Source organism: Phalacrocorax carbo, chromosome 24 (genome assembly GCF_963921805.1).
Source record: "Phalacrocorax carbo chromosome 24, bPhaCar2.1, whole genome shotgun sequence".
NCBI classification, from domain to species: domain Eukaryota; kingdom Metazoa; phylum Chordata; class Aves; order Suliformes; family Phalacrocoracidae; genus Phalacrocorax; species Phalacrocorax carbo.
The window spans coordinates 1,222,098-1,247,709 of NC_087536.1; the positions used below are offsets into that span (position 1 = coordinate 1,222,098).

At 45.7% G+C, this 25,612-nt stretch overlaps 2 protein-coding genes and 1 long non-coding RNA gene across 7 annotated transcripts in view; 1 reads left to right on the forward strand and 2 right to left on the reverse strand.

Moving 5' to 3' along the window:
- ARHGAP25 (Rho GTPase activating protein 25) overlaps window positions 1-3,675 on the forward strand; it is an 18,905-nt gene extending 15,230 nt beyond the window's left edge. For both annotated transcript variants that reach the window (XM_064472549.1, XM_064472550.1), the window contains exons 7-11: window positions 41-114; window positions 693-814; window positions 1,582-1,781; window positions 2,299-2,882; window positions 3,465-3,675. In XM_064472549.1, the coding sequence (XP_064328619.1) occupies window positions 41-114; window positions 693-814; window positions 1,582-1,781; window positions 2,299-2,882; window positions 3,465-3,675 (1,191 nt within the window). The remainder of the gene's footprint in view (window positions 1-40; window positions 115-692; window positions 815-1,581; window positions 1,782-2,298; window positions 2,883-3,464) is intronic.
- LOC135317025 (uncharacterized) overlaps window positions 1-16,103 on the reverse strand; it is a 20,790-nt gene extending 4,687 nt beyond the window's left edge. Inside the window, exons 1-4 of one of the 4 annotated variants that reach the window (XR_010376165.1) lie at window positions 11,676-16,103; window positions 10,364-10,433; window positions 6,194-6,292; window positions 623-5,135 (exon numbers count right to left, since the gene is read on the reverse strand). This is a non-coding gene — a long non-coding RNA (uncharacterized LOC135317025). The remainder of the gene's footprint in view (window positions 1-622; window positions 5,136-6,193; window positions 6,293-10,363; window positions 10,434-11,675) is intronic. The other 3 variants (XR_010376162.1, XR_010376163.1, XR_010376164.1) reach the window with 3 other exon arrangements.
- Window positions 16,104-17,792: 1,689 nt separating this feature from the next.
- BMP10 (bone morphogenetic protein 10) lies at window positions 17,793-24,211 on the reverse strand. The gene is made up of 2 exons (XM_064472583.1): window positions 23,727-24,211; window positions 17,793-20,304 (listed from the first exon to the last, which is right to left on the reverse strand). The coding sequence occupies exons 1-2, from the start codon at window positions 24,058-24,060 to the stop codon at window positions 19,361-19,363; spliced, it is 1,278 nt and encodes a 425-aa protein (XP_064328653.1). The 5' UTR covers window positions 24,061-24,211; the 3' UTR covers window positions 17,793-19,360.
- Window positions 24,212-25,612: the final 1,401 nt, after the last annotated feature.

Below are 25,612 nucleotides of genomic sequence, written 5' to 3' on the forward strand. Positions count from 1 at the left end.
CTGTGAATCTTCAGAGAGCTATTTCGTAACTTGCATTTAGGGCCATCAGGAACTCCTGAAGCAACTGTCCCTCCTTCCCAGAGACAACTACAACCTCCTCAGCTATATCTGCAGGTCAGTCCTCTGCGCAAGGTACAAACAGCTCAGATTCGGTGCTGGTGAGTAGAAATATCATCCCAAAGCTGAGGCTGCTCCTGTAGAGAGAGCCCTCTTAAGCCGTGCTTTGGTTCCCCTCGAGGCACCAGATGCTGACTTTAGTAAAGGGAGAATTGCAGCCATGGGGATAAACAGGTTGATGATGTCTGAGCATAAATGTCTACCCTCAAAACTCACTTATGAATCCCTGAGAATTAAAATCAAATGTAGTTTTTCTAGACAAAGCCTTGTGCAGCAAAACTGCCGGGTTTCCCCCAGCCTGGGTGATTTTTCCATGGTCATTAAATATTAGATGGGTGTTTTCCCTTCCTTTTTGATTTTTTTTTTGGGCGAGCAGCTCATCACATGGTGGTTTTTCTACTGACACCAGTAAGACCCAGCTGTAGTTCACAGTTATAAGGCAACCATATGTTTCTGTCCTTGGGACTTAGAGGAAGAGCTGGATGGATTAATCAGGGTTTCATACCAGTGGGTGTGTAAGGCTTTTTGCAGTCTTCCTTCTCTGACTTGAAATGTTTGCCCTTGGATTCTGGCAGGTTTCTACACGAAATACAGTTGAACTCTAGCGTCAACAAGATGAGTGTGGATAACCTGGCAACAGTGATAGGAGTGAACCTCGTCAGACCCAAGATAGAGGATCCTGCAATTATTATGAGAGGTAAAAGGGACTCCTGGAATAGCTGGCATAGGAGCACCTGATATGCTGAAGTACTCAGCTGCATCCACAATCTTGAAATTAAAATTTTTCTATGGTAGACCCATGGATATAAGCCAGACACGTGCCTGGGCACAGTAGGTACAGCAGGGTAGAGTAAAGCCATGTGTTAGTTCAGCTATAAACGTGTTAATGGTGACAGAACCCCCCTGGGAGTTGCACTGTCTGTTCCCTCCGTAGATTTCAAACTAGTCAGGAATTTGGCAAAGTCACCTTTCTTTTGCTTAGAGCAGGAAAGTGTGAAATTCTTCTCAGAGAAACAAAGGAAACTCAAAGAAATTACTCTTCAGCTGAGCAAAACTGTAATCCTGTGGGCAAGGACAGATGCGGCACAACTAATAGAAGAAATATTTTAAGGCCAAACACTGCTCTGCTCTACAGACATCACATGCAAATGGTGCAGACATTCATACACCTGTTCGTACAACTGGGACCTGCAGTTTGCTTGTCAAGCCAAGGGAGGCCAATCTGTGGCTTGGGGCAGCTGAGCAGACTCCCATCTTCGTTGCTCCATGCTCTACTACTGCTGTTCTGGAATGGTATAAAAATCCCTGCCTTTATTTGGGTTTATGATAGTGTTCCTTGTCTCTCCTTTTACTATGTGCATCTCCATTTTGGACACCAGAAAGGCCAACCAGAAAACACAAGTGTGGGTGGAAGAAAGCCCAGCACATTGGGTTTGCCACTGACAGATCTTGAATTTCTTCCAGGCACGCCACAGATCCAGAAAGTGATGACTGTGATGATAAGTGACCATGCAGACCTCTTTCCCCCGTCGAAGGATGTGCCGCCCTCCCCACCTGCCCAAAAAAATGACAAGAAGAATCCTGTCCCGCGCAGCTCCGTGGGCTGGGACGCTGCAGAGGACCCTGCGGTGCCCAGGGCACACAGCTTGATCCAAAGGCAAATGGTAAGGCTAGGTCCTCAGAGAAATAATAAAACATAAATTTAATAAATGTGCGATTAGTTATTATGGAATCTAACAGGTCGGTGAGCCACTAAGAGCGCTTGCTATTAATAGGGTAAAGAGCTGTAACTGTCAGCCCTGGAATATCTACATCAGGAAAACGATGTAGATAAATTTTCCACTTTCCTGTGGAAAATCTTCTGTTCTGGGAAAAATGAAAACTCCTAAAGTTTTTTAGCCAAAAGGCAGCATAGATGAAACCTTTTCAGTTTGTGCTGGTGAAGTGAAAATATTGAGGTTTAAAGGCTTTTCTCAGAAAGAAGGAATCTCTGCAAAAAGTTCTTCTTAATGGAAAACACGGTGCGACCCAAAATATTTTTTTATGGAGAACTTGTGGCCATTCCTGTTAGCATGTTAAAGCGTGGCTTGCGTAAATACTGCAGCCACAGCGGTCGCTGCAACCTGTCTCTGCTCACAAAGCAGGACGAGGCTGTCCTAATGCCACGGGTCTATTTTACAGAGAGATGACCTGAATTCCAGCAGTGCCCCCAGACCAGCCGTGAGCTCAAGTGCACCCAGAGAAGATAACGGGTCCAAAGATACACTGGGAATGTGGAAAATGCAGTCAAGGAAAAGAACTCAGACTTTACCTAACAGGAAAACTTTCCTGACGGGTGCTGCTCTGGGGGAGAAAGGCAGCAATGACAAAAACGACATATTTGACAGTGACTTTTGGAAGAGCTCCCCCGGGAGCACCACGTGCTCCGTGGCCCCTGATGGGCATAAGAGAACGTTGTCTCATGACCTTTTTAAGCTGCTCGACCTTCACCGGGCTTCGACCTACGATAATGTTCCTGCCTCCCAGGCAGAAGGTGGGGAAGGCAACGGCTCCAGCCCCAGCCCTTCGAGCAGCTGCTCTGACAAGGAATTTCTACCCTGCCCCAGTCTCAGCCATCAGCCAAAGGAAACAGCCAGTCCCACCAGCAGCCCTGCCGAGGTCTCCAAGCCTGATCAGGAGAGCAGGCAGTTCCTGCAAAACATGATCCTTAAGCTGGAAAAAGAAATGGAGGTACAGAAAAAAGACTACGAGGAACAAATTAAAAGGTAACACACTGCACGGTGCTGCTTCCCGGAGAGTATGAAGCCCTCAGCTCGTGTTACTACCACACTGGTGTTGCACAGATTTGTTTGCCGGTAGTACTATACAGTGTGCAACAGTAAAGACTAATGATAAAATATAGTAGCGTAATAGGCTAAAAGTCTCATGTGCTGTACTTTCATGACAGTTGCTCATGTTATATCACTACAATATTAATACTCTATAGTTCTTTTTACATCATTGTAAGGCTCTATAACAATTCTGCAATAATTTCACTGTCACAGTTCTTGTTGTTACTGCAATACTGTGCCGTTACCCTCTCCAGAATTCAGTCGTAGCATTATTACATTATTAGTTGTAACCACGAGTGTTACTATAGCTTCACATATTGTTATCATACTATTATATATCACGTGTATTGATTTATTGCACCGTGTTATGTGGCCATTGAGGGTCAGGGGATCAGCACAGAACCTCTGGCTTATTTTATTGCTTAATAACACAGAGGACAGCCTCCTTAAGAGCCAAATGATGACTTCCCAGCACTCTTCCGATGCAATCCTTTCACACTCCGTTTTTCTTTGCAGTCTCGAGAAGGAAAACTATGAAGTCTGGGCCAAAGTGGTGAGGCTGAATCAGGATATTGAAAGGGAGAAGAAGAAGTCTGAGGAACTGGAGCTGAAACTGATGAATGTGGAGCGCTCACGGGAGGACATGGAGAAGAAAAACAAGATGCTTGAGGAGAAGATAAAAAACTTAGCTAAATCCACGAGCAAAACTGATGCCAAAACCAACTAGGAGAAGACACCTAGCTGTGCACAGACATAAAATGGAGCTGCATTAATCCAGAGGAATTGCCAAGCAGATTCAGAGCCCGGGCCTTGTATCGTCCAGTGTTCTGCTACTGACCCCGGGCTGGTTTGGAGGAAGGAGCCCAGAAGATAGAGGCTGGTTTATGCTCTGAAACAGGAAATTTCAAGAATATTCTTTAGCTTTTTTGGTGTGTTTTCTTCAACTCCTTTTTCAGCTGCTCAAGTTACCTGTGGAACAGGCTAATACTTCTTGCTGCTCAATCAGAATATCTTGGCACTCAGGAGTTCAGGTTAAAGACACATTATGCCTTTACAAAAATAAACCAGCAAGCATCCCTCCTGCCAGCTGGCTGGCTCCTTGCTGGATCCACCCACAGTGCTTCTGAGTGGAACAAAAAGTCCATAAATCCTGGGTCCGGGGACACAGAAAAGCCCCAAGGTCTGCGGTGGCACAGCCCGTCCCACAGTGTGCCTGGATGGTGGGCTGCAGATGCTGTCACCACCACGGCTGAGATGTTCACGTTAACACCTACAGTCTGTTATTGCTCTTATAGAGCAGGAGAAGCCCAGGCAGCGCGGTGGGCCTGCTGAGAAGAGGTCTCATAGAGCATCACTAGCTGCACTGTGCCAGAGTCATCGATATCAAGGCTCCAGGTACAAAATCACAATATCATAAAAAACTCTTCAGTTAAGTGGCTGTTCAGTTATCTTAAACCCCTGGTCCTTATAGCCATGTGTATATAAATCCAGCACAGCCACTGGCGAGGCTTTGGAGAGCACTTTCACGCATCCATACACGGAGCTCTTTGTGCAGAGGGAGTCTGCATCAGCAACTTTACCCAGTACAGAAAATGGGGCTTCTGCATTTTTCACGATGGACAATTTTCAAAGAAAAACATATCAGGACTTACCGCCTCCGCTTTTGTTTCTCATGATTTCATCAGCATAGAACAGGATTTCCTCAGCCACCTTGGTGGCTTGGCGATGATGCTGGGTCTCTCCCTGTCACTTGCTGCCATCAGCATAAAGACTAACCAGACCCACAGGTCTCATGGTGCCAGTGTGGCTATTTGTAAACTTGTCTGCTTTTTTTCCCACTCTCTGCCAGCAAATCGCCCTTCCAGCAGTACCATGATGCTGCTGAAGCTTTTGGTGTAGGAAAGAAAATAGCAGAACTCTGCAAGAAAACCTTTCACTCCTCATTTATGTTAAGAAGGCAGAACAACAACACACAGCCTTAGCCCAGCCTAGAGCCTTCACGGGAACAGAAAAGGGAAAACCACAGAGATCTGCAGGAGTTTTCAAGCAAGATGTCAAGGACCAAATGCTTGCCTCTGTGCCAAGCATGGTGAAGTTAATGCAACACTGGGTTACTGCTACTGAGGACTTGGCTTTGGGGATACGAAAGTTCAGCTCAAGACAGGCTGCAGACCTACTTGGCGGAGCCTGCAAAGAAAAACAAACTGGTGAGAGGAAGGGATACAGAGGAAACTATGTGAAAAAAGGGGAGATGGGAGCAGGACAATGTTATCAGAGAATAAAAGTCAATATTGGCTGTGTCAATTGACAGCACTTGCCGCTGTCAGCCTTGCTGGGGGGGATTTGTCTAGCCCTAAAACCGAGCCCAGACTCCTTAGTCTCAAACTTAGATTCAGTCTGATGTATTGAATCCACCTTTGCTCAGGGTGGAGATAAAGTACAGATAAAGGAAAGGTTTGTGAAAGTTGAGCTGCATTTAAGAATCTGACCCATAAATAGCTCATTCGACCTATAGGCTCTGACTCCAGGTGGTTTTCCTTTCCCGAGGGTCCCCAGAGACTACACAGCTCCTCACTGTCCTGCCCCCAAACCTTCACACCAGGGAATTAATTTTTTCGGGAGGCCTGCACGGGGCTACTGCATGGGGCTACTGCAAAATCACAGTGCCTTCCAGAGGACCCACAGCCAAGGTCCTCTGCTCCTGCAATGATCAAATTTGATTGATTAAAATGCTTCAAATTTGAAACTTGGTAATTTGAAATCTCAGTACTCCTTTGCACTGGCCTAGCAGGCCTGGACCTGCTGGTGCAGAGCTCCGCAGCCCACAGCCTTGCAGAGTGGTGGGCATCGTAGAGAAAACCCCCAAGGAGGGCAGCGCGGCCCCCACCAGGCTTAGCCACCTTCAAAGATGAGCTACCTAAACCTCACCTTCCCCATCACCTGCATGTCCCACACCCGACGGCATCCTGAGGTGGCACATTTCTTGCCTCCTGAAATGTCTTTCAAGCACCACTAACTCCATTGGTGCTGCAAGTCATGGTTCCCACCATGTGCCTATGGGATCCGCATCTTCCTGAGACTCAAATCAAGAGGTTTCCAAAGTGCCTGCGAGATGCATTTTGCCTGCCGTCATTTCAGAGCAACTGTTCCCATCCACGATTCTTTTCTGTGATTTCAGATGACCTTGACTGAGCTGCTTCAGTGTTTATTTAGTTTTTTACCTTTACAAGTAATGCATTACTAACCTGAGCATGAGGTTCAGGAGTCATTTAGGGAGAAAATTCTCCATCAGGTCTAGGAGAAATGTTGTGAACATCTGGGCTGGAAATGCCACATGCTCCTTTCTGCAAAGATCAAGTGTGAAGAGGCAAATAATTCCTTCACAGCCCACAGTAGGCTGTAATGACGTGACAAGGCTTGGCTGAGGCTCAGAAATCTCCACGATTAGGACAAGTGCGTGTTATTTTAGTATAAACTGCACATTCCGCCACTTCCGCTGCAGATAGGCAAAACAACCTCTATCAAAGCAGGACTGTTTCTGAAGATCAGAGTAACTTCTCTGAAGATATCTTCCCATTAAAATTTGGAGTGTTTACAGCAGTCATATTTAAAAGACAGACTTTCCAATAGAGGTCAGGTGGGCTGTAAATTCCTAAGTGCATGGGGGGAGTGAACAGCCTCAGGGAGCGACACGGGCATCTTATGAGCTGGTATTGCTGTTGGGTGCTGTAAGATAAGCAGGGTTTACCTTTTTAAAAAAGCTATTTTTTCCAGAGCCAGAAAAGCATGGATCTGCCCATGCCAGACCTGTAGAAACTTTGTGCCCTTTTCAGCCCCGAGGCTATATCCTCTCGGCTCAGCCACGCAAAGGCTGGAGCTGCACCTGAGTACTGGCAATGCCCAAATACTGCTCTGGATTTAATGCACCTTCAGATCTTCTGTTGGAGACACCAGAAAATGAGATCTCAGAAAACTGACTGATGCAAGACCTACATTTCCCTCCTCCCTCTCTTTTTGCAGCCAAGCCATGAAGCTTTTTGGGGAAGGAGCAGCAGAGAAAGTTTCTCCTGTTCCTGAAGCAGGGGCTGCTGTTCCAGTGTGCTGCAAGGGACATTATAAATGCACGGCGGGTTGTTAGGTGTCTGCTGTTCAGCTCAGCAGGCTTTAAGCATCGACTCTGGATATCCTAGAAAGTGTGAAACCACTACTATCATTTAAAAGTACAACAGATATTCTGATAGAGAATAAAACATAAACTCTGTAGAAAGCTCTTTTTCAACCCTGTCCTGGGCACTGGAGGCTTGGAAACTGCCAAAAAGGCAGTTTTTCACACACATACACACCCTGCCCTTAACCCTCACACTGCACAGCCAGAGGACACAAAAGCATCCTCTTCCAGGTGATGGGAAAGTGCGTAGGATAACCCACAAAACATACTGAGGATCTTCCCCTCCCTTTAAATGTGATATGGTTTTCCAAATTAGAGCAATTAATACCACAGATCTTAATGCATTGAAAACTGTTAAACCATGTGTTATGGGGTGAAAATATGACCTCTTTTAGGCTATAATTTTAGTCCGGCTTTCACTGTCTAGCATTCTTTGCATTAAAGTGAAAAAGCTGTTTTGCTCTTTGTAGGTATTTACTGCATTTAGGAATTCACTTCATTGTATCCAGGCGTTTGGTAGGCGTGAGAGGCAAGAAAGTAAAATTATCCCTCCCACATTATTCTCTTTGGATCTCGAGCCAGTCACGCTTATGCCGACTTATCCCCTCATATTTTATCCAAGTTGCATTTTTGGCATGATAGTAACTTTCCTTTTTTAGCTTGGCTACTGCATAAAATAGCGAGTTGCTGTGGGAGGTGAGGTGGACGTGCAGCAAGTGTCCAGCCATTATTTAGGGTGGCTTATACAAACAGAAGAAAAGCAGTGAGAACATGTTGTTCCCCCCAGGGATTAGAGTAACGCAGTCCAGCCTTCCTCTACAGGGGAGCAGAAAGACACCCTGAAACCGGGCTGCTTTTAAGAAGGAAAGACTGCCAAATTGAGACTTCTTGTATGAATAATTGTTCACCAAGGTGGGGAGAAAAAAAAGTCCCCAGACTTTCAGCCAAACCCTCCCTGGAAGCAGTCCCACTGCCCTGCTTTCTCTGGGTTTTCCTGCCACCTTGCTGCAGCACAGGGATGCTACGAAGCCAGGCTGTCAAACTGGCCTGGAGGAAAAATATCCCGGCAAAAAAGGAGCATCCTGATAAAACAAGAGCCAAGATGGGGGCAGGAGGAAGGAAGATGGGTAGCAGTGACAGGAGCTGTCTGAATAAGCACTCCTTTGGAGAAAACGCTTGACCAATCTAGCACAAAAAAAACCAGTTTAGGGATGCTGCAAGTTTAGGAATTCTGAGTTGTTCAAGGAGATAAATGCCCTAAGCGCTTGCATGGTGAATACTGCGCAGAGGCTCCTGCTGGGAGAACCTCTTCCCTGGATAATTCACATTGCCAACAGCTCACCGCATGCACGGTCTCCACTGAGACTAGTTTACCCTTCTAGCTGCTCTCCTTTACAAGAGTTTTGTCAGTAGGTAATTCCCATGAACAGAAATGCTCAGCAGTTAATTGGGAACTTGCTTTCTTAAGAAATAAGGCTTAACACCCCAGCCCAATACAGCAACCAGGTGAGCGACATGAATTTGGGTGCAATTTTCCTAACTGTAGGGCTGTGGGGCAGAGAGAGACCTTAGTGGTGCTGCCACTGCAAGACTCCAGGGTGTGCTCAACCTTTAGCAAACATCAGAGAATTTACCAAGCTGAAAAATCCAACAGGCAGAGAACTCAGTGAGAAGGAAGCACCCTGTTTACCCCTTGAGTCCATCATGTAAGAAGACTTCACAAAAAGCCATTCACTTTTCCTGCACAACCCTGTCCAAAAGGCCTCCCTGCGCTCCCGTGCCCAGCTGGCCCCGGTGAGTCCGGCGCGGCGGAGGGGAGTGACACTCCCAGCCCCGTCAGCGGCCGCTGGTGTGGCTTGTGAAAATTTGCTTTATCACGCGTAAAAACACGATGTGATATTTCGGCCCTCTTAACACAATGTACCGATAACAGGAACTGGCAACAGGGGAGCGTTCCTTTAATCTCACCAGCTGGCCGAAACGCTGTTTGCAGCATCCAGGGAGCTATTTCCAAATGAGTGCATTTTAAAACCAGCCAACGAGGCAGGGGCCAGGCTTTGACCTCTTATTAATGAAATGATGATAAGCATCAGCTTGGCATCTGCTTCCTGAGCATGTGAGAGGTAATTTTTCCTTTCCCCAGCAGCATTGCCTTCTTTCTTTCCTCGGCCCCCCGATAAGGACCAGCACAGGCTGCCATCCAGCCGGAGAGGCTCCCCTTGCACGCTGCGTGCTCTGGATGAGGTCCACACTCGATCCCTCGGCCAGTGCAGGTTTTGAGTCTTTTCAGTGACACCTTTACCCTGTGTGTCCCTTCTTGGGGCTCAGAGAATGGATTTTCTAATGCTGCCAAGTGTTCCCTGTGCATGCATCCACCTTTCTGATGCCACTAAGAATCCAGTGCTCATTTTAAGTGCTGAACTCTACGGAAATGCCAATCCAACAGGAGTCAGGAGGTCAACCAAGCACCCCAAGGACAGTTGGTCCCAACACAACAGCTAGAGGCAGCACCAAGGAGTGAAAGGTCGAACGCCCACTGGAAACTGGAGTGTTTTCACACCCTGGGAAGGGATGTTTCTGCTGGGGGAGTGGGAACATCCTGCTCCCTTGCTACATTCCTCCTATCCAGTGTAAAGAAGGCTGTATAAAGAAGTCTGAAATGGGGATAAATCACATTTACAGTTTGCAGAAGACCTGGGATACAGGTTTAGAAACTCAGTAGCTCCATAAGACAGGATCTTTCCCCTAGCTGGCAGTGGAAGGGCATTGGCTTAGGGTCAAGGATAGCACAAGAAGTTATGGAAAAGTAACAGCAGATTACATTGCTGTCATCCGCTCTGACCTGCTTCTGCTCACTCAAATATAAAGCCTCACTGATAACGGCAAGCAGGATGGCTTTTAAAAATAAAATTGTAGGAGAGTCTTCCATGCTGTAAGGCTGCTCAGAAATCACATGCAGGAATACCAGCTGGGGCGAAGCACCCTGGCATCCCATCACAACGTGGCAACGGAGCTTTAACGTGTTTTGCATCTTTAGCGGCTTTTTAGGACACTGGTGTAGGGCTCGGATGGTTAGATTGCTTTTTGCCTGACCCACCCCCTGTCTTAGCTCCCCATCTCCTTTTAGCTTCAATACGAGCAAGAAAGGAGCCCATTGCCCATGAAGGTGAGCCTGCACCAGTGCAAGCCTTGCAGTGCCTTGGCCAGCCGAGGCACACGAGCTTGCAGCAGCGTCCTCAGCACTCACCATTCAAGCCAAACTAGTTAGGTCTTCTGTCCCGATGAAAGTCAAGCCACCAAGGTCACAGCTTTTTGCTCTCCAAAACACAAAAGTAATGAAGCCTTTGAAAATGTTTGCAGAGCACATATGAAGCAGAGCCAGGAAAAAACTCAGGAGTCCCGAATTCCAATCTACACTAATTTTTGCGATAATAACTAGATGGCCAGGCCTGCTAGGTAACCCTTCCTTTTATTAACTTCAGGCTAGGAGTTTTAGGCCAGAAGTGTTGACAACATTGGTGTCAGTGATGAAGACACTGGTGTCTTCCCTGAGAAGAATGATGCAAAAATGTGAGAATGATGCAAAAGCGGGATGGTTATTGAGAGAAGAACAGCTGAGAGCAGACACAGAGGTGCAGTTCATTTGCTCACAGAGGTACTGGTGTTTCCCAGTGGCTACCCAGTCTCCCATGTGCGTGCCGACTACGGCGTGCAGCTGGGTCCAGCTTAGCCAACAGCTCTATCTTAAAAGTTACTCCTTTCTCTTGCAGTAAGTGCAGGGGTTAATGCAACTCTGGGGAGCTCACTGAGGCCCTTGTCTAAATTGTTTGCCTGTCCTGGAGCTCATTAGTGTTGCATGCAGTGCCCTGAACAGTGTCACGGAGGAACGCGTGTGGCAGCCCCCATCAGGAAGGACGCATGCCCCATGAAGCACGGCCTGCTCCCTCTGCCATTAGCTTGCTGCTCAGGGCACTTTTCTTATCTCTAATGCACTAATTAGGGCGGACAGAGGAAGCACAAGACGTGCAATCAATATTATTGGGCCAAATTTGCAGCTGGTGTAAGTTGTCGATCGGCAGAGGAGTGCAAAAGAATGAGAAATGATGTGAGCTAGAGAAACCCCAAGCGACAAGGAGGGAGTTCAGCAAGGAAAGCAACTGTGGTTGAGTTTATCCCTGCTTTCCCTGCAAAGATGACTTCAAAACTGGTACAAAGCTATGAGTGAAATTCTGGATAGCAGGTTGTATTTGCATGACGTCATGCTATTTTGCGTCTGCTTCAGCAGCAACCAACTGATGTAAGCCAAAGTCAGATCACTTAAACCGCTTTAGCACTTGGATCAGCCCATTAGTCTCCTAACCATGTGGGTCTCAGTTTCCCGTGGATCCTCCATCTCCTTATAACCCATGGGGGAATTCGGGTTGGGATTTCACAGTGCGGATCTGATGAATAGCAAGCACAGTAAGCAGGAACTGGTGAACAGTTATGCCAGCTACCAGTACTTGTAGCAATGGTAAAAGGGCTCATTTTTCCTACAGCAAGATATTTGCTCTGCTTACAGTTCAGCTGGCTCGTGTTTCAGGCTGCAGGCTTCTCTGTATCAGTATCTTGAGTTGGGCATCTAAAATCTGGTAATGATAAAAGCAAATAGGGCACGTTCAGTATTGTAGGGTAATGGGTTTTGCTTTCCCACTCTCCCAAAGCTTTGCATTGCAACTTTGCCTGATTAGCCAGCGGTGACAGCTCAGGAAATGGATTCCACCAAATCTCGCAACAACTGATCTAAAATGCTCTAATCTCTGGAAAGATAAGGAGTTGCTACAGCAAAGCCAACATAAACCTGAGAGCTATGGAAGGCTGGTCTGTTGTTTAGCTGCTGTTGCTAGTTAGCTACTGCACTTGATTTCAGAGACCACCGTGTATTTAAACCTTCTCACTTAACTCGACACGTATCTTTTCAACACCATCAGAGCTCACATCCTGGATAGTCTCAATCGCACAGAGCTGAAGGACATTGTTTGGGGAGCCCAAGCGCTGCAGTGAGCATCCCCTCATCCTAAAGTCGCTGCAGATACAGCAGGCAGCAGCTGCTGTGAAATCTAGTTATGCTAATATTGAATTAATGGCACTGCAGCTGTCCATTTAAAATAAAATACAATGCATTGTCTTTGTTGGCCATATCTTGGGCCACCACAGAAAATGCAATATTTGGAGGCAGGAAAAAATCCCACCCCCTTTTCAGGAAGCATTACTCTATGTCACGGAAATCCATTCCTTTCATATCATTTCCTTTATTGCAGCCACGTTGATTGCTTTTATCCCTCATATTTCCTTTGTTTACGGTGAAAAAAAAAGCAATCAAAGGTCCCGCTAAGCCCTTGAAATACTGAGCAGGAGGCTGATCAATTTGCGTTGTGAACAGAATCACACTGGGCACGTATCCAACAGCATAAAACAAGTAAGCAAACTTCCTCTTTCCAACGTAAGCTCACTTGTCCTGAGCGGGATATGTTGCAGTACATATGTTAGCAACACTCTCCTATGTTTTCTGGCATTATCCACTCTAAAAAGGAACTCAGTTTGCTGGAATAATGCAGCCCTATCCTCACGAGTTTCACCAGCAACGCTGTGCGGTGAGATGGGGTTGGAAGCAGAAGGTTTCACAGCTAATCACTAGCTCGAATTCTGCTTATTGACATCTGAAGTGACTCGAGAGGCAGGAGAGTAAATTGGCATTTACTAGCATGCATGTGGAAGCAAATGGGCTCAGTTGCTGCAGGAGATGTTACCAAGACCTCAGCAGGGAGAGCTGGACCCCCTTCCACTATTCATCTTCTTGACAAGGGTATCAAAAGGTGGACTTTTCCCTCCGTTTTTATCTGGGAGAAGAAGCAGCGATTCTAACGGCTGCTCCTTCTACTGCTTTCAATAGCCTTGCATTTCCCCAGCGAGCCGCTCCTCCGGGAGAGGGGCAGGCACGCTCCGTGCCTCGAGTCCCGCTCCCTGGGGAACAGCTTGTAGAGACGTGGCCTGACAAAAAGCGTATCTTGCCTGTGTGAAAGCAGATGGAGAGTGATAGAGGGCTGAAGGACAGCAAGGCAGGGGTGAAGGTGTGAAGGAGAGTGAGACGAGATGCCTAGCAGCCAGATTTGTTCCCCAAATGTGCCCAGGGTTCGGAGGTCATTTGAAAGCCTGCCCCTGTAGTGGGATGTGCAAATGAGATGGTAACTCTGATAACCTGCCTGCCCTTTTGAAATTACTGGTTTTATGGTTTACACAAAGAGAGTTTGGTTTTGTTTTTTTTTAATGTATGTCTCTATTTCAGTGGACTGTAGTGCAAAATTTAGTTTTTCCTTCTTACTGAGAAGACGATTTTAAAGTTCATTTGCACAGCAGCAGGCTTGACAGTCTGCTTTCATTAGGAAATGTCCAGGGGTGCTAGGCCATAAACTCTGGTCCTCATTGGGTTACAGCTGTGCCAACTAAATGTGTGACCAGACCTGGCTGCTTTTCACTGCCAGCTAAACCGGCTTACCAACAGGCTGTCGAAAACCTGCCTCATTTTGTCTGGAGGATGGTCAGGGTAGATACGTTTGGGGTGGCCTTCATCTTTCTCATTTAGGCATCTAAACTGTAGAAAATCAAGTGCACACGTGTTGTCCTTTACTTGCAGGTAAGAGAAAGGGGTATCGCCCTGCACTGCCTCTCCCTCTGCAGTGTCAGTGCCAGAGTCACCCTGGGTGATTTCTATGCCACGTCAAGGCTTAGCCTCAAATGTGTCCCTTTTCACACCCAGGGAAATCACACCCTGCCCTGGGCGGGTCAGTACAGGAGAAAAACCACATTATTTCTCCTTAGACTTCAAAGCAGTTTAGAGTAAGATATGGGTCACATTTTGCTGCTGATTGCTGATTTCTGCAACATAGGCACCTCCCGGACCGCTCCTCACTCCCAGTGTTGCTTGTGCTAGAAATACACAGCTCTGGCCAAAACGCCTAGTCCCAGCACTAATATTCAACAATAATACACTCCATATAATAAACCTCTCCTTCCAAGGGGTGCTGATAATAATTTCCATTTTTAGTCGAGGGCAAATGAACCATTCAGCCTTTATTTGTTGCTGTTGCAATTGAAGAAGGAGCAGAAGCTAATTTTTTAACTTTTCCTGTAAATAGTGCATTAATGAAGACAGATGGGTCAGCAGTATAAACAAAAACTCTATCTCAAGCTAGTTTTGTTCTGGCTTTGTTTCCCAATATAGTAAGCAAACCACCACCACTCCGGTTCCCATCCTATTAACAGGGTTTGCACTCCAAATGTTGAACTGGGTTATAAGGAAGTTTAAATTAACACTGGGCTGTAGTTTTTCAAATGCTTGAAGAAGATGTTCAAGTGCCAGGAAATCTTCCTCTATTTTTTTTTTCCTTCCCCTAAAAAATTTATAGATTTTGCTGGGATTTGCCTCAGTGAGTTTCACAGAAAATACTGAACTGAACCTCTCCTATTGCGCTGTAGGTAAGCCAGGCACCAAGCTGCCTGTGGCTGTTAAAAACCACAGGATCTTTTGATATTTCTAGGTTGCTGGAGGTTCTGGCTTGCTTTGCTCTCTGAGCAGTAGAAGAAGGGCAGTGCAGTAGTTGGAGCTTGGGAGAAGATGGACATAGGTTTTGGCTGCTGCTTTGGGTGATGGTTGCTTTGGGAGATGCTTTTTCCTAAGTGACCTCGGTTTTGGGGAGGCAGATCCTCACGCCTCCAGCTCCAGAGCTGCTGCTCGCCTGGCAGGGCCCACTGGCTTTGGAAAGACGTACGTGTCCACACTATTCAGGAATGTTTTTGTTCCCTAACCTCCAAATGGGATCAGCACGAGCCAGCCCCAGGCTGCTGCCATGCAGCAAACAGGCACTGCTAGGGAGAGGGGGTGCCCTGCTTTCCTGCCAGAACAGCGTGGCACTCTGCCCCTTCTGCCCAGGCTCCACAGACTGCCCCAAACAGCCAGTCTGCCCAGAGCAAGGGGGCTGCCAGGGCTGGGGCAGCGGTGGCAGGAAAAGCCAAGCTTTAACGCTCAAAAAGCCAGGAACCTATACCTTCAGCCAGCTCCGCAGGGCACCGCAGAGTGAGCCTGGCCTCCAGGGACCACACCCAAGGAAGGGGTAATGCAAGAAAGGTTTGGAGAGAAATCTATTTGAGGAATTTTAGTCCACGTGCAGAGAGCTAAGAGAGATGGATCATTTAAAGGAACCTCAAACTTCCAAGTGCTTCATGAAATCTGGCATCGGTGCTGAGTGTTTGCGCAGGAGACACAGCTGTCATGATTCCTTCAAAGGCCAAGAAATGAGTAAGATGTCTTGAAGTTCATGCTCTTCTGGAGGCATTGTGTGTGTTGATTTAAGAGCAGCAATCCAAGACTAAAACTCTTCCTGCAACTCCCTCACTGATATGTTATCCAGGCTCTTCCTCTCTTCATATCATTTGTTTCTGCTCCCACCCCCTTGCCTGTCCTGTCTATTCAGACTGCAAGCCCTGCCTGGCATTTCATACAGCCTCCAGCAAAAAAGGGGCTTCACATCTGCTTACGCTTTCTTATACGGATTCTGCTGGAAACAGACAAAAGCAAAAATCCAACTGATATCGATGATTTTGGTGAGGCAGGGTTGCTGCCTCCTTTAGTGGCATGCAATAATTCAGAGATGGATGGATGGATGGATGGATGGATGGATGGATGGATGGATAGATACTTCCATACGGAAGCCATATTCTTCCAAACCTTTCTAAATTCTTTGCGCTTTTAAGTCAAGCATCTGCTAGCATGTTGATATAAAACAGATCAGAAATGAAAGCAAAATCAATGCACAGTACTATTTAATGTGAAAAATCAATTTTTTCAGAAACAGAAGTCACAGTACTAATGTGGATGGATGGATGGAAGGAAGGAAGGAAGGAAGGAAGGAAGGAAGGAAGGAAGGAAGGAAGGAAGGAAGGAAGGAAGGAAGGAAGGAAGGAAGGAAGGAAGGAAGGAAGGAAGGAAGGAAGGAAGGAAGGAAGGAAGGAAGGAAGGAAGGAAGGAAGGAAGGAAGGAAGGAAGGAAGGAAGGAAGGAAGGGAGCAAAGAAACAAAGAAAATCCAAACATGCAGTGGAATATTTTTCAGGGACTTGTCGCTGACATTACCAGCACCTACAGCTCAGGAGCACTGGCTTTTGTCATGCACTCAGCATATTACTTGTGAGTGTCGTATCTGTATGGACAGGTGTATTTAAAGCCAAGCACCTCTGAGTGTGCAGAAACAACCTTAATTTGCCACTTAGGGAAAGCTTTTTATAAAATATCTACCCCCATTTTTTCTGGTGCTATTTTGCCTGATCTCTGCCATCTAATTGCATGAGCACCCAGCAAATGTGTTTGCATAATTATATTCAAAGGTAAGGTAAAAGTTAATGTAAGGTTTTGCTCATAAAGCAGGCATGCAATCCTAACAGACACACATTAATAAATGAAATAGCGTTCTCAGTAGTTCTAGTCCCAGGTTATGAACAGCACAGGTGCAGCTGAAGGATTCAAGAGATGCTCAGGTTTCTCCCAGAATACCTCAATAAGCTACATATCTTGTTTTATGGTTTTTCACCACAAACTCTGGCTGAAATCCTCTTCAATCAGCAGTACAGTCCTTGTTTCTTCTTTATAAAGAAAAACTATTAATATCAAAAGACTGGCTGGCCCCTAATTCTAAAAAGCTATCACTGATATTTTTACTGATCTCGTAAAAATTCACACGTGCAGGTCTACTAACTGATAAAATTACATGCCTACCCGCGTTTGTATTGTACTGTAACACACTGTGTGCTATCTGCTCTACTACAACAACTCTCTGGCAGTGAGAGAGTGTGAAGGCAGCCCCTCGGCTTTGCTACACGGTCACTTGAGAATTTATAGTGATTATGGTGAGTACAGTGGGTTACTTATTGCTTTTAAGGCACAGGCCCTCCTACACGCTGCTCAGAACTGTTGGTACGGTTTAGTAAAGGACAGCGGTGCAAAAAGCGTGCTGGTCAGCTCACTGCCACGGGAACAGTCGCAGAAAAGAGATGATAAAAGCAAATGTCGGATTATCTCCCTAATGCTGGATTATCACTCCTAACAAGGTGAATGGTTTGTCTTGGCAAATGGCTTCATAAGAATTGTGGATAGTTTTGAAAGGGTCTGTGCGGTCACACTTCAACCGTTGGCTGCTGCAGCTCATGTCAGCAGAGCAAAACATCACACCTCTTACAAATTCTTTTAACGTGCCATTAACCACAGACTAAGATTGCAGCGTAGCTCAGGGGAAAGGTCTGTGAGCAGTGTCAGCCACTCACAGGGTGAGATCTGTAGCCGGGATAAAGCAATAGAGCCCACGGCACAGCCCTCTGTCTGCAAACACGCAGCACGAGTGGGGGCTGCGTAACTCTACAATAAGCGACACGGCTGACCACTTAAAGCAGTGATACCCCTGCAAGGGTAGCTGTACATTGGACAAGACCATACGTGCTCCAGAATGCTATTTAAATCATTGCAGTGACTGAACAGTTCTGAAAGCAAGGGAGATAACTGTGGTATACGGTATTTACAAGTATCTAGGGGAGAAAAAAAGATCACCAAGCCCAACCTCTGTGCAGCACAACTCAACAGAAAGATTCCATCTAAAATAGGATGGGTACAAGGTTTTATCCAAGTGGGATTACACACAAGCACAAAAATAAAACATTCTGTATTCTACATTATATTACAAAGGCAGGCAGTCAATAAATAGGTCAATAAATTATGGGAAGCACAGAAGAGTATGTGTGAAAATAGGTGAAACTGGTTTTAGTTGGTGCATGATAAAGTCTTGTGTTCATTCCCATAAAGTGTTAGAGTGATTCTTTCAAAGACCCTTATCACTTCCAGGGAAGATAACTTTCCCTTAAAAGTGTAAAACAGATGCAGGGTCAGTACAGTAGGCTCTGGTACAGGCTAAAAGAGTCAACGTCACTTACACTTTCCCAAGAATCTGACAAATTTGTAGCTTAGTATAAATAAAGTGACGGGTCTATTGTTTCTCAGCTCCAACACCTTCTTATCACCACGATTTGTTGCAGAAGAGTGGCGGAAACATGGCATGTGACTCCATCTTATATAGTTTAAGGGGGGGGGCAATATATGAATCGACAACTTCAGCACATACGTAAAGGAAAGATCCTCTCTATCTAGCTGGCATGGAGGCTGGCTTTTCTGTCTAGCTCTATGCAGACTAAATGCACTACTTGGCCATTTGAACTGGATTACTTTGCTGTGTTGTACGTAATTTACTGGACTGGGTGGGGAACTGGTTTCTTAGCTGGTATAAACTGAACCAATTTCAAGGATTCAGGAAATTTCCTGCACTTATTTCTGCCACCTAAAGCTCAGGCCCTTGAGAGACAACACATGGCCAACACAACAAAGCCAGTGCTGCTTTACACAGGGTGCTTCAGTAACAAACGTGCAGGGGGGAATTTCTTGCCATTGCAGGTCAGAGCACTGCACAAGCCTGGCATTGCTCCTGGGCCCATTCCTTTACTAAGAGAGTCGGGAAAGGGAATGGTTCCCTTCTGCTCCAGATGCCAAATCATCCCTGCCAGTTACCTTTAGCTGAGACAGGGAAAGATTAAAGAAAGGATTAAGAAAAAAGGAAAGAAGTCTAACACCTGGTTGTGCCTTAGTGACATAGGAGTTCGAGAATCATCGGGACTTGAGATCTACAAAGATAAGTTAAAAAAAAAATAATCTGAGCATGTAAAGATCTCTATAAAGATTTTACACAAAACTAAACAATCTAGGTGTGTATTGCCCAGAGTTCACCTGTCTTGAAGAGCTCTGGAAATCCCTATAGATGCCAATCAACATTTATAAAGTACAAAAATATGCCTTTATTTCTGTGAATTTGAATGTGCCTCTTTGGCACAAAGAGCCCTCCCAAATAATCCAGTGATCTGCTCTATGCCCTGATAGGAAGAGACACTCAGTCATAATTCGGACAGCAAAGAACAGCAAGAAGCAAGCAATGGAACAAAATATACATTCCCTACGGTCGTACGACTTGCCCATTCCCCGTAACAGGAAACATACAATTATCTGTACATGCCTCATTAAATAACCTTATTAAATAGGAAATCCAAAATGTACAAATTTACAGACTGAATCATTAAATACTTCCCCTGTGCACTCCCCTGCGCATGCATTTCCTGCTACTATCTGCAGCCACACTCCGATACCACCATGCCTTCGTATTTGAACTTGTAGGTGACCACCCCTGCATCTAAGTAGAGAATAGAGATGGGGTCGAGTTTGGTGGGCACGCAGCAGGCCTTGGAGGCTTTCTGGGGATTCTTCAGGTGAACCAAAGTCTGGACAATGGCATGTTTCGTTGGCGTGACGTGCTCTGTTAAGGGGTAGGCGCACACTCCGTGGCACTCATAAGCTTCATATCCCGCTGGGGCGATGATCCAGGAATCCCAGCCAATCTCTTTGAAATCTATGTAGAGTGGAGTCTTTTTACAGTAGTTGCCTTTTGCGTTCCTCCGGATTCGGGCAGTAGAGTCGTAAATGATGTTGGAGCGCATCTGGAGCAGTGCCTCCTCCCCTGGCTGGCCATGGAAATTGCCGACCTCCAGGTTCTCCAAGTCCAGGAGCTGCTCATGGTCTATCATTTCGTTCAGCTCTTGCTTCTCCTCTTTTTTGTCATTGCTTTGGTCATCAGAGAACACAATCAACAGGGGCACATGCTTCGCCTCAGAGTTGATGTCGATGTCAAGTTTTCCCTCTCCATTCTGCTCCTCCCCTTCCCTGCTCTCTATATGAACTTCCAGCCGGTGCGTGGTCAGCCCTGCCCTTCGCCAGCGCCTGATGGCTTCGGTGACCTCAAAGCTCTCCCACTCGCTGCTCGTGCCATAGATCTGCCTGGATGCCAGCGCCACTGTCTTTCTCTCTTCTCCTACCCCTATACGGTCATTTTCCAGCACTTCAACAATGGTGACCTTCCGGTCAAGCCCATCGTAGAGCATTTGGTCCCGCTCCACCAAGGTGTAGAGCCTAAGCTCTGCCATGGTGATTTCTTCATGGTGAGGGATGGAAACATTGAATAGAAGAGGGTATTTCCGAATTCCTGTGACACCAATAGGGTGGGAAGCCAAGTCTGGAAATGACAGAGATCAAATATTTTAGAAGAGTCAATACATCCAGCAACACATGCACCAAAGTTCATCTGACACGTTTTGCATTGCTTGGTTGCAGTCTGACAGTTCCAGGAGAGTGTTTTTTCACCATTTCCTAAAACCGTACTTGGAAAAAAGTCCAACTTTATTTTAGATGTCTAAGGACAGCAAGATCCCAGCCATGCTAAAGACCGTAAACCTGGATTTATAGATTCTCCTTCTACCCCCATACCTTCCAGGGACTTCCTTCTCACCTGGAAGGATTACATATTAAAAACCTGTCACTTAACACTGAAATACAAATCACTTCTAAGTTGCTGCCCAGCAACTATTTAATAAACAAGGAAAAACATCCATCAGTGTAGGATAGGAAGATGTAAAAGCTGCTGTTAGGAAGAGCAGGTGGTGAACATCCAGTGTGAACCGCCAGTCAACAGAAATCCTGCCCAGACTCAATGGGCTTCAAGTGAGCAGTCACACAGCTGTTCTCAGCCAGGCACTTTTGGCAGCTTTAGTTAATAAAACATATAAGAAGTACATAATATCTGCTTGTCAGTCAGGCTGTCTGTCCTATCTGCATTGTTTGTTTATACATAGGCAATATGCATTTCTTCACACAATGCAGGAATCTTAGCTAATGATCGTGTATTTGTTGCTGAGTTACTGTGCTGTCTACTTGTAACTCAAGAGACAGATTAGGACATAGACACTATGGGTAACATCTCTGCAAAGGCAAACTACTTGCGACCTATTATTGTCTTCATCTCTGACTTCTCCAGTTTTGATATGTTTGTAGAAGAACGACACTGATAAAGCTGCCAGTATTGGCCATGCTCCATCACTGAACTTAAGCAAGCAGTTAACTTCAGCACATGACTTGTCCTACTTCAGTTTGGAGGTTTTGAGGCATCTGCCTGTTTATTTTCTTTTTTTTTTTTTCTTCCATTTTGCAATTCCATCTGATATAAATAAAAAAAGGAGGGGTGATTCTGCTTGTATTCCCCCACCTGTCAACTGAGAAAGCTGGGAGCTGAATATGCTCTGCACAGCGCCAGGGTAGGAGCAGACTGGGAGCTGAAAGACAGTGCTGTTCAAGCTTAGCTATAATCTCCATACTGGAGGTAACCTTTGGGATTTCCTAGACCTTGATATGCTAAAGCAAGTCTGCAGTGACTACACATAATGACAGCGGGAGAAACGTCACCTGACTGTATAGAAGATGAGCACAAGTAATTTGCCAGGAGCAGGGGAAGGCCACACCATGTGTAAGAAGCTGGTGAGCAGTAGCAGGGCATGCAACATGTTCATTCCTAAGTCAGGATGTGACTCTGCTCTTTAGCTAGAAAGTCCATAGGGTGAAGTATCTCCTACTGTTACCAGCCCTAGGAGGCTCAGGAAGGAGGTCTGGAATCCAAAGGAAAAGAAAAAATTCCCTTTTTCCTTTATTCGAGTTTTAAGAACTGATTACAGTCCCACTTACAATGGAGTCGCTACAGTCTATGTGTTAAAACAGAGCTACTTCCAGCCACGCAGCATGCTATATTTCTATATTGTTCTTCTAACAAATTTAATAAAGGATTTAATGGATAATAATGAAACTACCATTACTGCCAATTTTCAGTAGGCAGGTGAACAAAAGAATTCCATGGTACAATCTGTTTTTACTGTCCTGATCATTGCAAGTAATTAATCTCTCTGTCAAAAAAAGCTCTTTAGCATGAAATGGACGGTTCTTACTTATACAGACTTTCAAGACACATAATTAACATTAACTGCATAGTCCCTCTAACTCATGTGTTTATGAAGCTGTGCTAATGTCAGCGGTCTCACTTCGCATCTTGCTGTTTTGGATTGGAAGAGGCGAGAGAAATACTGAAATGATTGAAAGTTAAGCCAAGTTTACTCTATCGGGTGCAGAACTTCTGCAGTGATGAAGTAGGCATCAAACGTCACGGGCACAGAAAGGCACGGAACTGCAAACGGCACACGTGTTACTGGGAAAGGTCAGTCCGTACCATCTGCAATGCTGCAAACCTGAGAGAATTTCGGTTTTGCCCAGGGAAAGATTTCACATTTACGTCACTAAACCACACTGTATTTTATTCCTTAGCATAGTGTACTTGGTAATTTTCACCCCATTTATTTTTTCTGAATAGTGCAAAATGAGAAAAGGACACCACATACTCCTGCATGTGTCTTCATTTACGCTGAGGAGCCGTGGCAGGCATGGCGTTCAGATGAGCAACTGTTCACCAGTCGGCGTAACTGGTTTGCCACCCACCCTTCAATAAGTTTCTCCACACTGGAGAAAAGAACATGTAAAGATTTAAACCACAGTGTAGTGTCTCTTCAAACCAGAAACACGTTGCTGGTGAAGAGTGCCCGGGCGTGGCAGGACAGAGCAGAACAGAGCTTTTGGATTCTCTCCTTGCATCTCACTGCGCTGCAAACTGAACTCACTTGCACGCAGCCTCCCCTTAGAGTTCGTCATTGCGAAACTGCAAATGTTAGAAAAAAGCAATGGCTTCTATACTTCATTAATTAGACTAACAAAGGATGAGACAAGCCCCACGGCAGTTTGAATAGTTGCATGTACCTCTTAGTGGTTAAAAATGAATCAAAGCACTTGCATTTGCCAAGTAGAGTAATCAGTATTTGGAAATGATTAGCTGAACAATGTTTTTAAGATAAAACCTGTATTAGTACAAATTGGTATTGACAAACTATTGAATGATAGCACTGAAACATTATCTTGCCCTTGTTCAACTGAGAGGAAATGCTGAGGCAGAAACGTAGAGGAAACTACCTATGGTCACAATTAGGATTCTTCAACTTTTTTTCTTTTTTAAATAGGAAATATTCTAGTCCTTCAAAGTAGAACCTAAGGGTTGTCCAAAATTCACATATTTCTGTTATTTGCTGGACTATACTCAGTTGCCAAAAGAAGAAAACTTTACAAATCCCATCACGATCAACAGTAAAAGGATATTAACATTAAGCTCATAATAGGAAAATACTGCAACTTGGAACAGAGTAAAAACATTTCTTGCCTTAATTTTGAATATTACTTAAAACCGATCAGGTAATTGCAAACGATGTGTGTCATTATGGGGATAACGAAAATGACGCACCTAAATTGTATTTGGTGCTGCCCAAACATTAAAGAAACCTCTTCCCCAGAACCTCACAGCCTCAAAAGCAAAGGGCAAGTGCTCTGCCTCACAAGAAGTGGGATCTGGGAGCCCTTGTACATGCCGTGTGAGCCACCTATTTCCAGCGCTGTCCTCACTGAAAGGCCTTTTTTTCCCTCGTGCAGTTCATGCTCCATGCCTGGCAAACACATTTCACACTGACTATAAAGACGCTCATTTCTATTTACTTCTCCTAGAGATGCACATCTTACCTTCATTTTTGAAGCTCCTAATAATATTTGCGGACGGCATAGATGTCCTATCAGTGGCAAACCTGTTGTACAGCTCTAGCATGTACTCTGGCGGATCCACCTTGGCCGTTTCATGCAGGGGAATGTCAGAGAGGTTCAACGTCTTCAGAAACTCATTTTTCATATTCTGAAGCAGCGTGTTGAAATCAACACCATCCTGCTCGGAGAGAATCTCATCAAAAAGAGGCACGTCTTCCTCCAAGGAAGAGTGCTCCAAGCTCAGGATGGGACTGCAAGAGGCAAGGTGAACCAAGAGACAGAGGACAGCCCACAGCTGGAGGACCACAGAATCCATGACTTCGCTCGAGCCTCCAACCGCACTCAACAAGCTCTAGCTCTCGTGTGGGCTAAGTGGTGGTTTTATCCCCTGGGTTGTACACGGCTTGTGTCACAGAGAGATGACAAGTTTGGAAGCTCTTGTCTTGAAACTTGTGATCCGTCCTGTCTGCCTCCCCTTCCCCCTCCCCAAAACCGGGTCTCGGTAATTGGATATGGCTTGCTCTCTTCTATGGTCGCCTTGCCTCTCTTATCTCGTGCAGTGTAAGCTGTTCACCAGATTTGTTGCTATCTCGCAATCCCCTTTCCCTTAATGAGCATTTTGTAAACATTCTGCACTAGGACACTCAGAGATAGGGCAAGTTTCTCTTCAGAGAGGAACTGCCCTTTCTTTCTGCCTGACTTCCTTTGCCGCGCGCGAACAACTTTTGTCCATGCGGATTTCAAGCTACCATGTAAATTCTACAGAGCCTCTACCCCAACCTATCAATTTCGCACCAAGGGCAAAGAATAGCTCCCTTAAGGTAACAACTCTGCCCTTCTCAAAACTATTTCAGAGCTAAGTCTTTACATTACACTGACAAAGGAACTTCTTCGGGAAAAGGTCCATTATTCTGTGCCTGTACAGCGCGCAGCACGGGAGAAGAGCTCTGGGTACTGCCGCAAGCCTGGAGTCACAACGCCCCGAATGCAGAGGAGCAGATGAGAAAGGGGAATTTCTCACATTGAAACTATAAAGCTGTGCTTTGCAGGGGCTCTGCTGGAACGAGCGCTTTGAAGAGAGATCGAATCTGAGCCAGAGAGTGTGTCCTGTAAAGCTGGGCCTCGATTTTTTTTATGCAGGCACCATACACCTGCATTGGCACCACATGGTGTGTCATAAGTGACTTTTTTTTTTTCAGTGCTTATTTTCGCTATAAACCACTCTTTCCCGATCTGAACATTAACACTAGCTGAATGCAAGCGCTCAGTGCTGCGTGCCATACAAATGCTCAGAGACAGAGAGGGGACTGGAATATTTGCAAATGGTTCAGAAAATCTTTCCTTCCTTCTTTAACTTATATATGTGACTTTGCAGGGTACAGTTATTCCTGATTTAGTCACAGCACTGCCAAAGCGGCCACCTAAAAATTATTGAAAACACACGAAGGCCAACAGATCGCTCTGGCTGCACCTTCGCATCAATTCAAATAGCTCAGAGGCACAATGGGGGGAACATGGAAATGATTTTGCCAAAAAGATGCGCTAAAATTATTTAGTGGCCCTTTTTGCCTTAGTGTGCAAATTTCACCAAAATGTGAGCATAGGGCATGCAAAAACTGGCCTAGTGCTTATGGAGCATTGCCCGCTCAAATCTCCTTGTTCTTCACAGACATTTTCAAAGTGCCCTTGTTTTGGCAACTGGGCCAGCGCTCAGCTCCTATGCCCGAGTGTTTCAGCACTTGAGATAAAGAGGCATTTCTTCTCATCCTGCAGAGTTTCTCCTTACAGGCACTAAGAACTTGGCCCAAACCCCACCGCTGCTCTGCTGAGTTTTCTGGACTCTGCTTCGCCGTTATGGCTAAGCACAC

Coding starts and splice junctions, on each gene's coding strand:
- BMP10 (XM_064472583.1), bottom strand. CDS start 24,060: ATGGATTCTGTGGTCCTCCAGCTGTGGGCTGTCCTCTGTCTCTTGGTT. Junction 20,305..23,726: donor TAGGAGCTTCAAAAATGAAG/GTAAGATGTGCA, acceptor TGTCATTTCCAG/ACTTGGCTTCCCACCCTATT.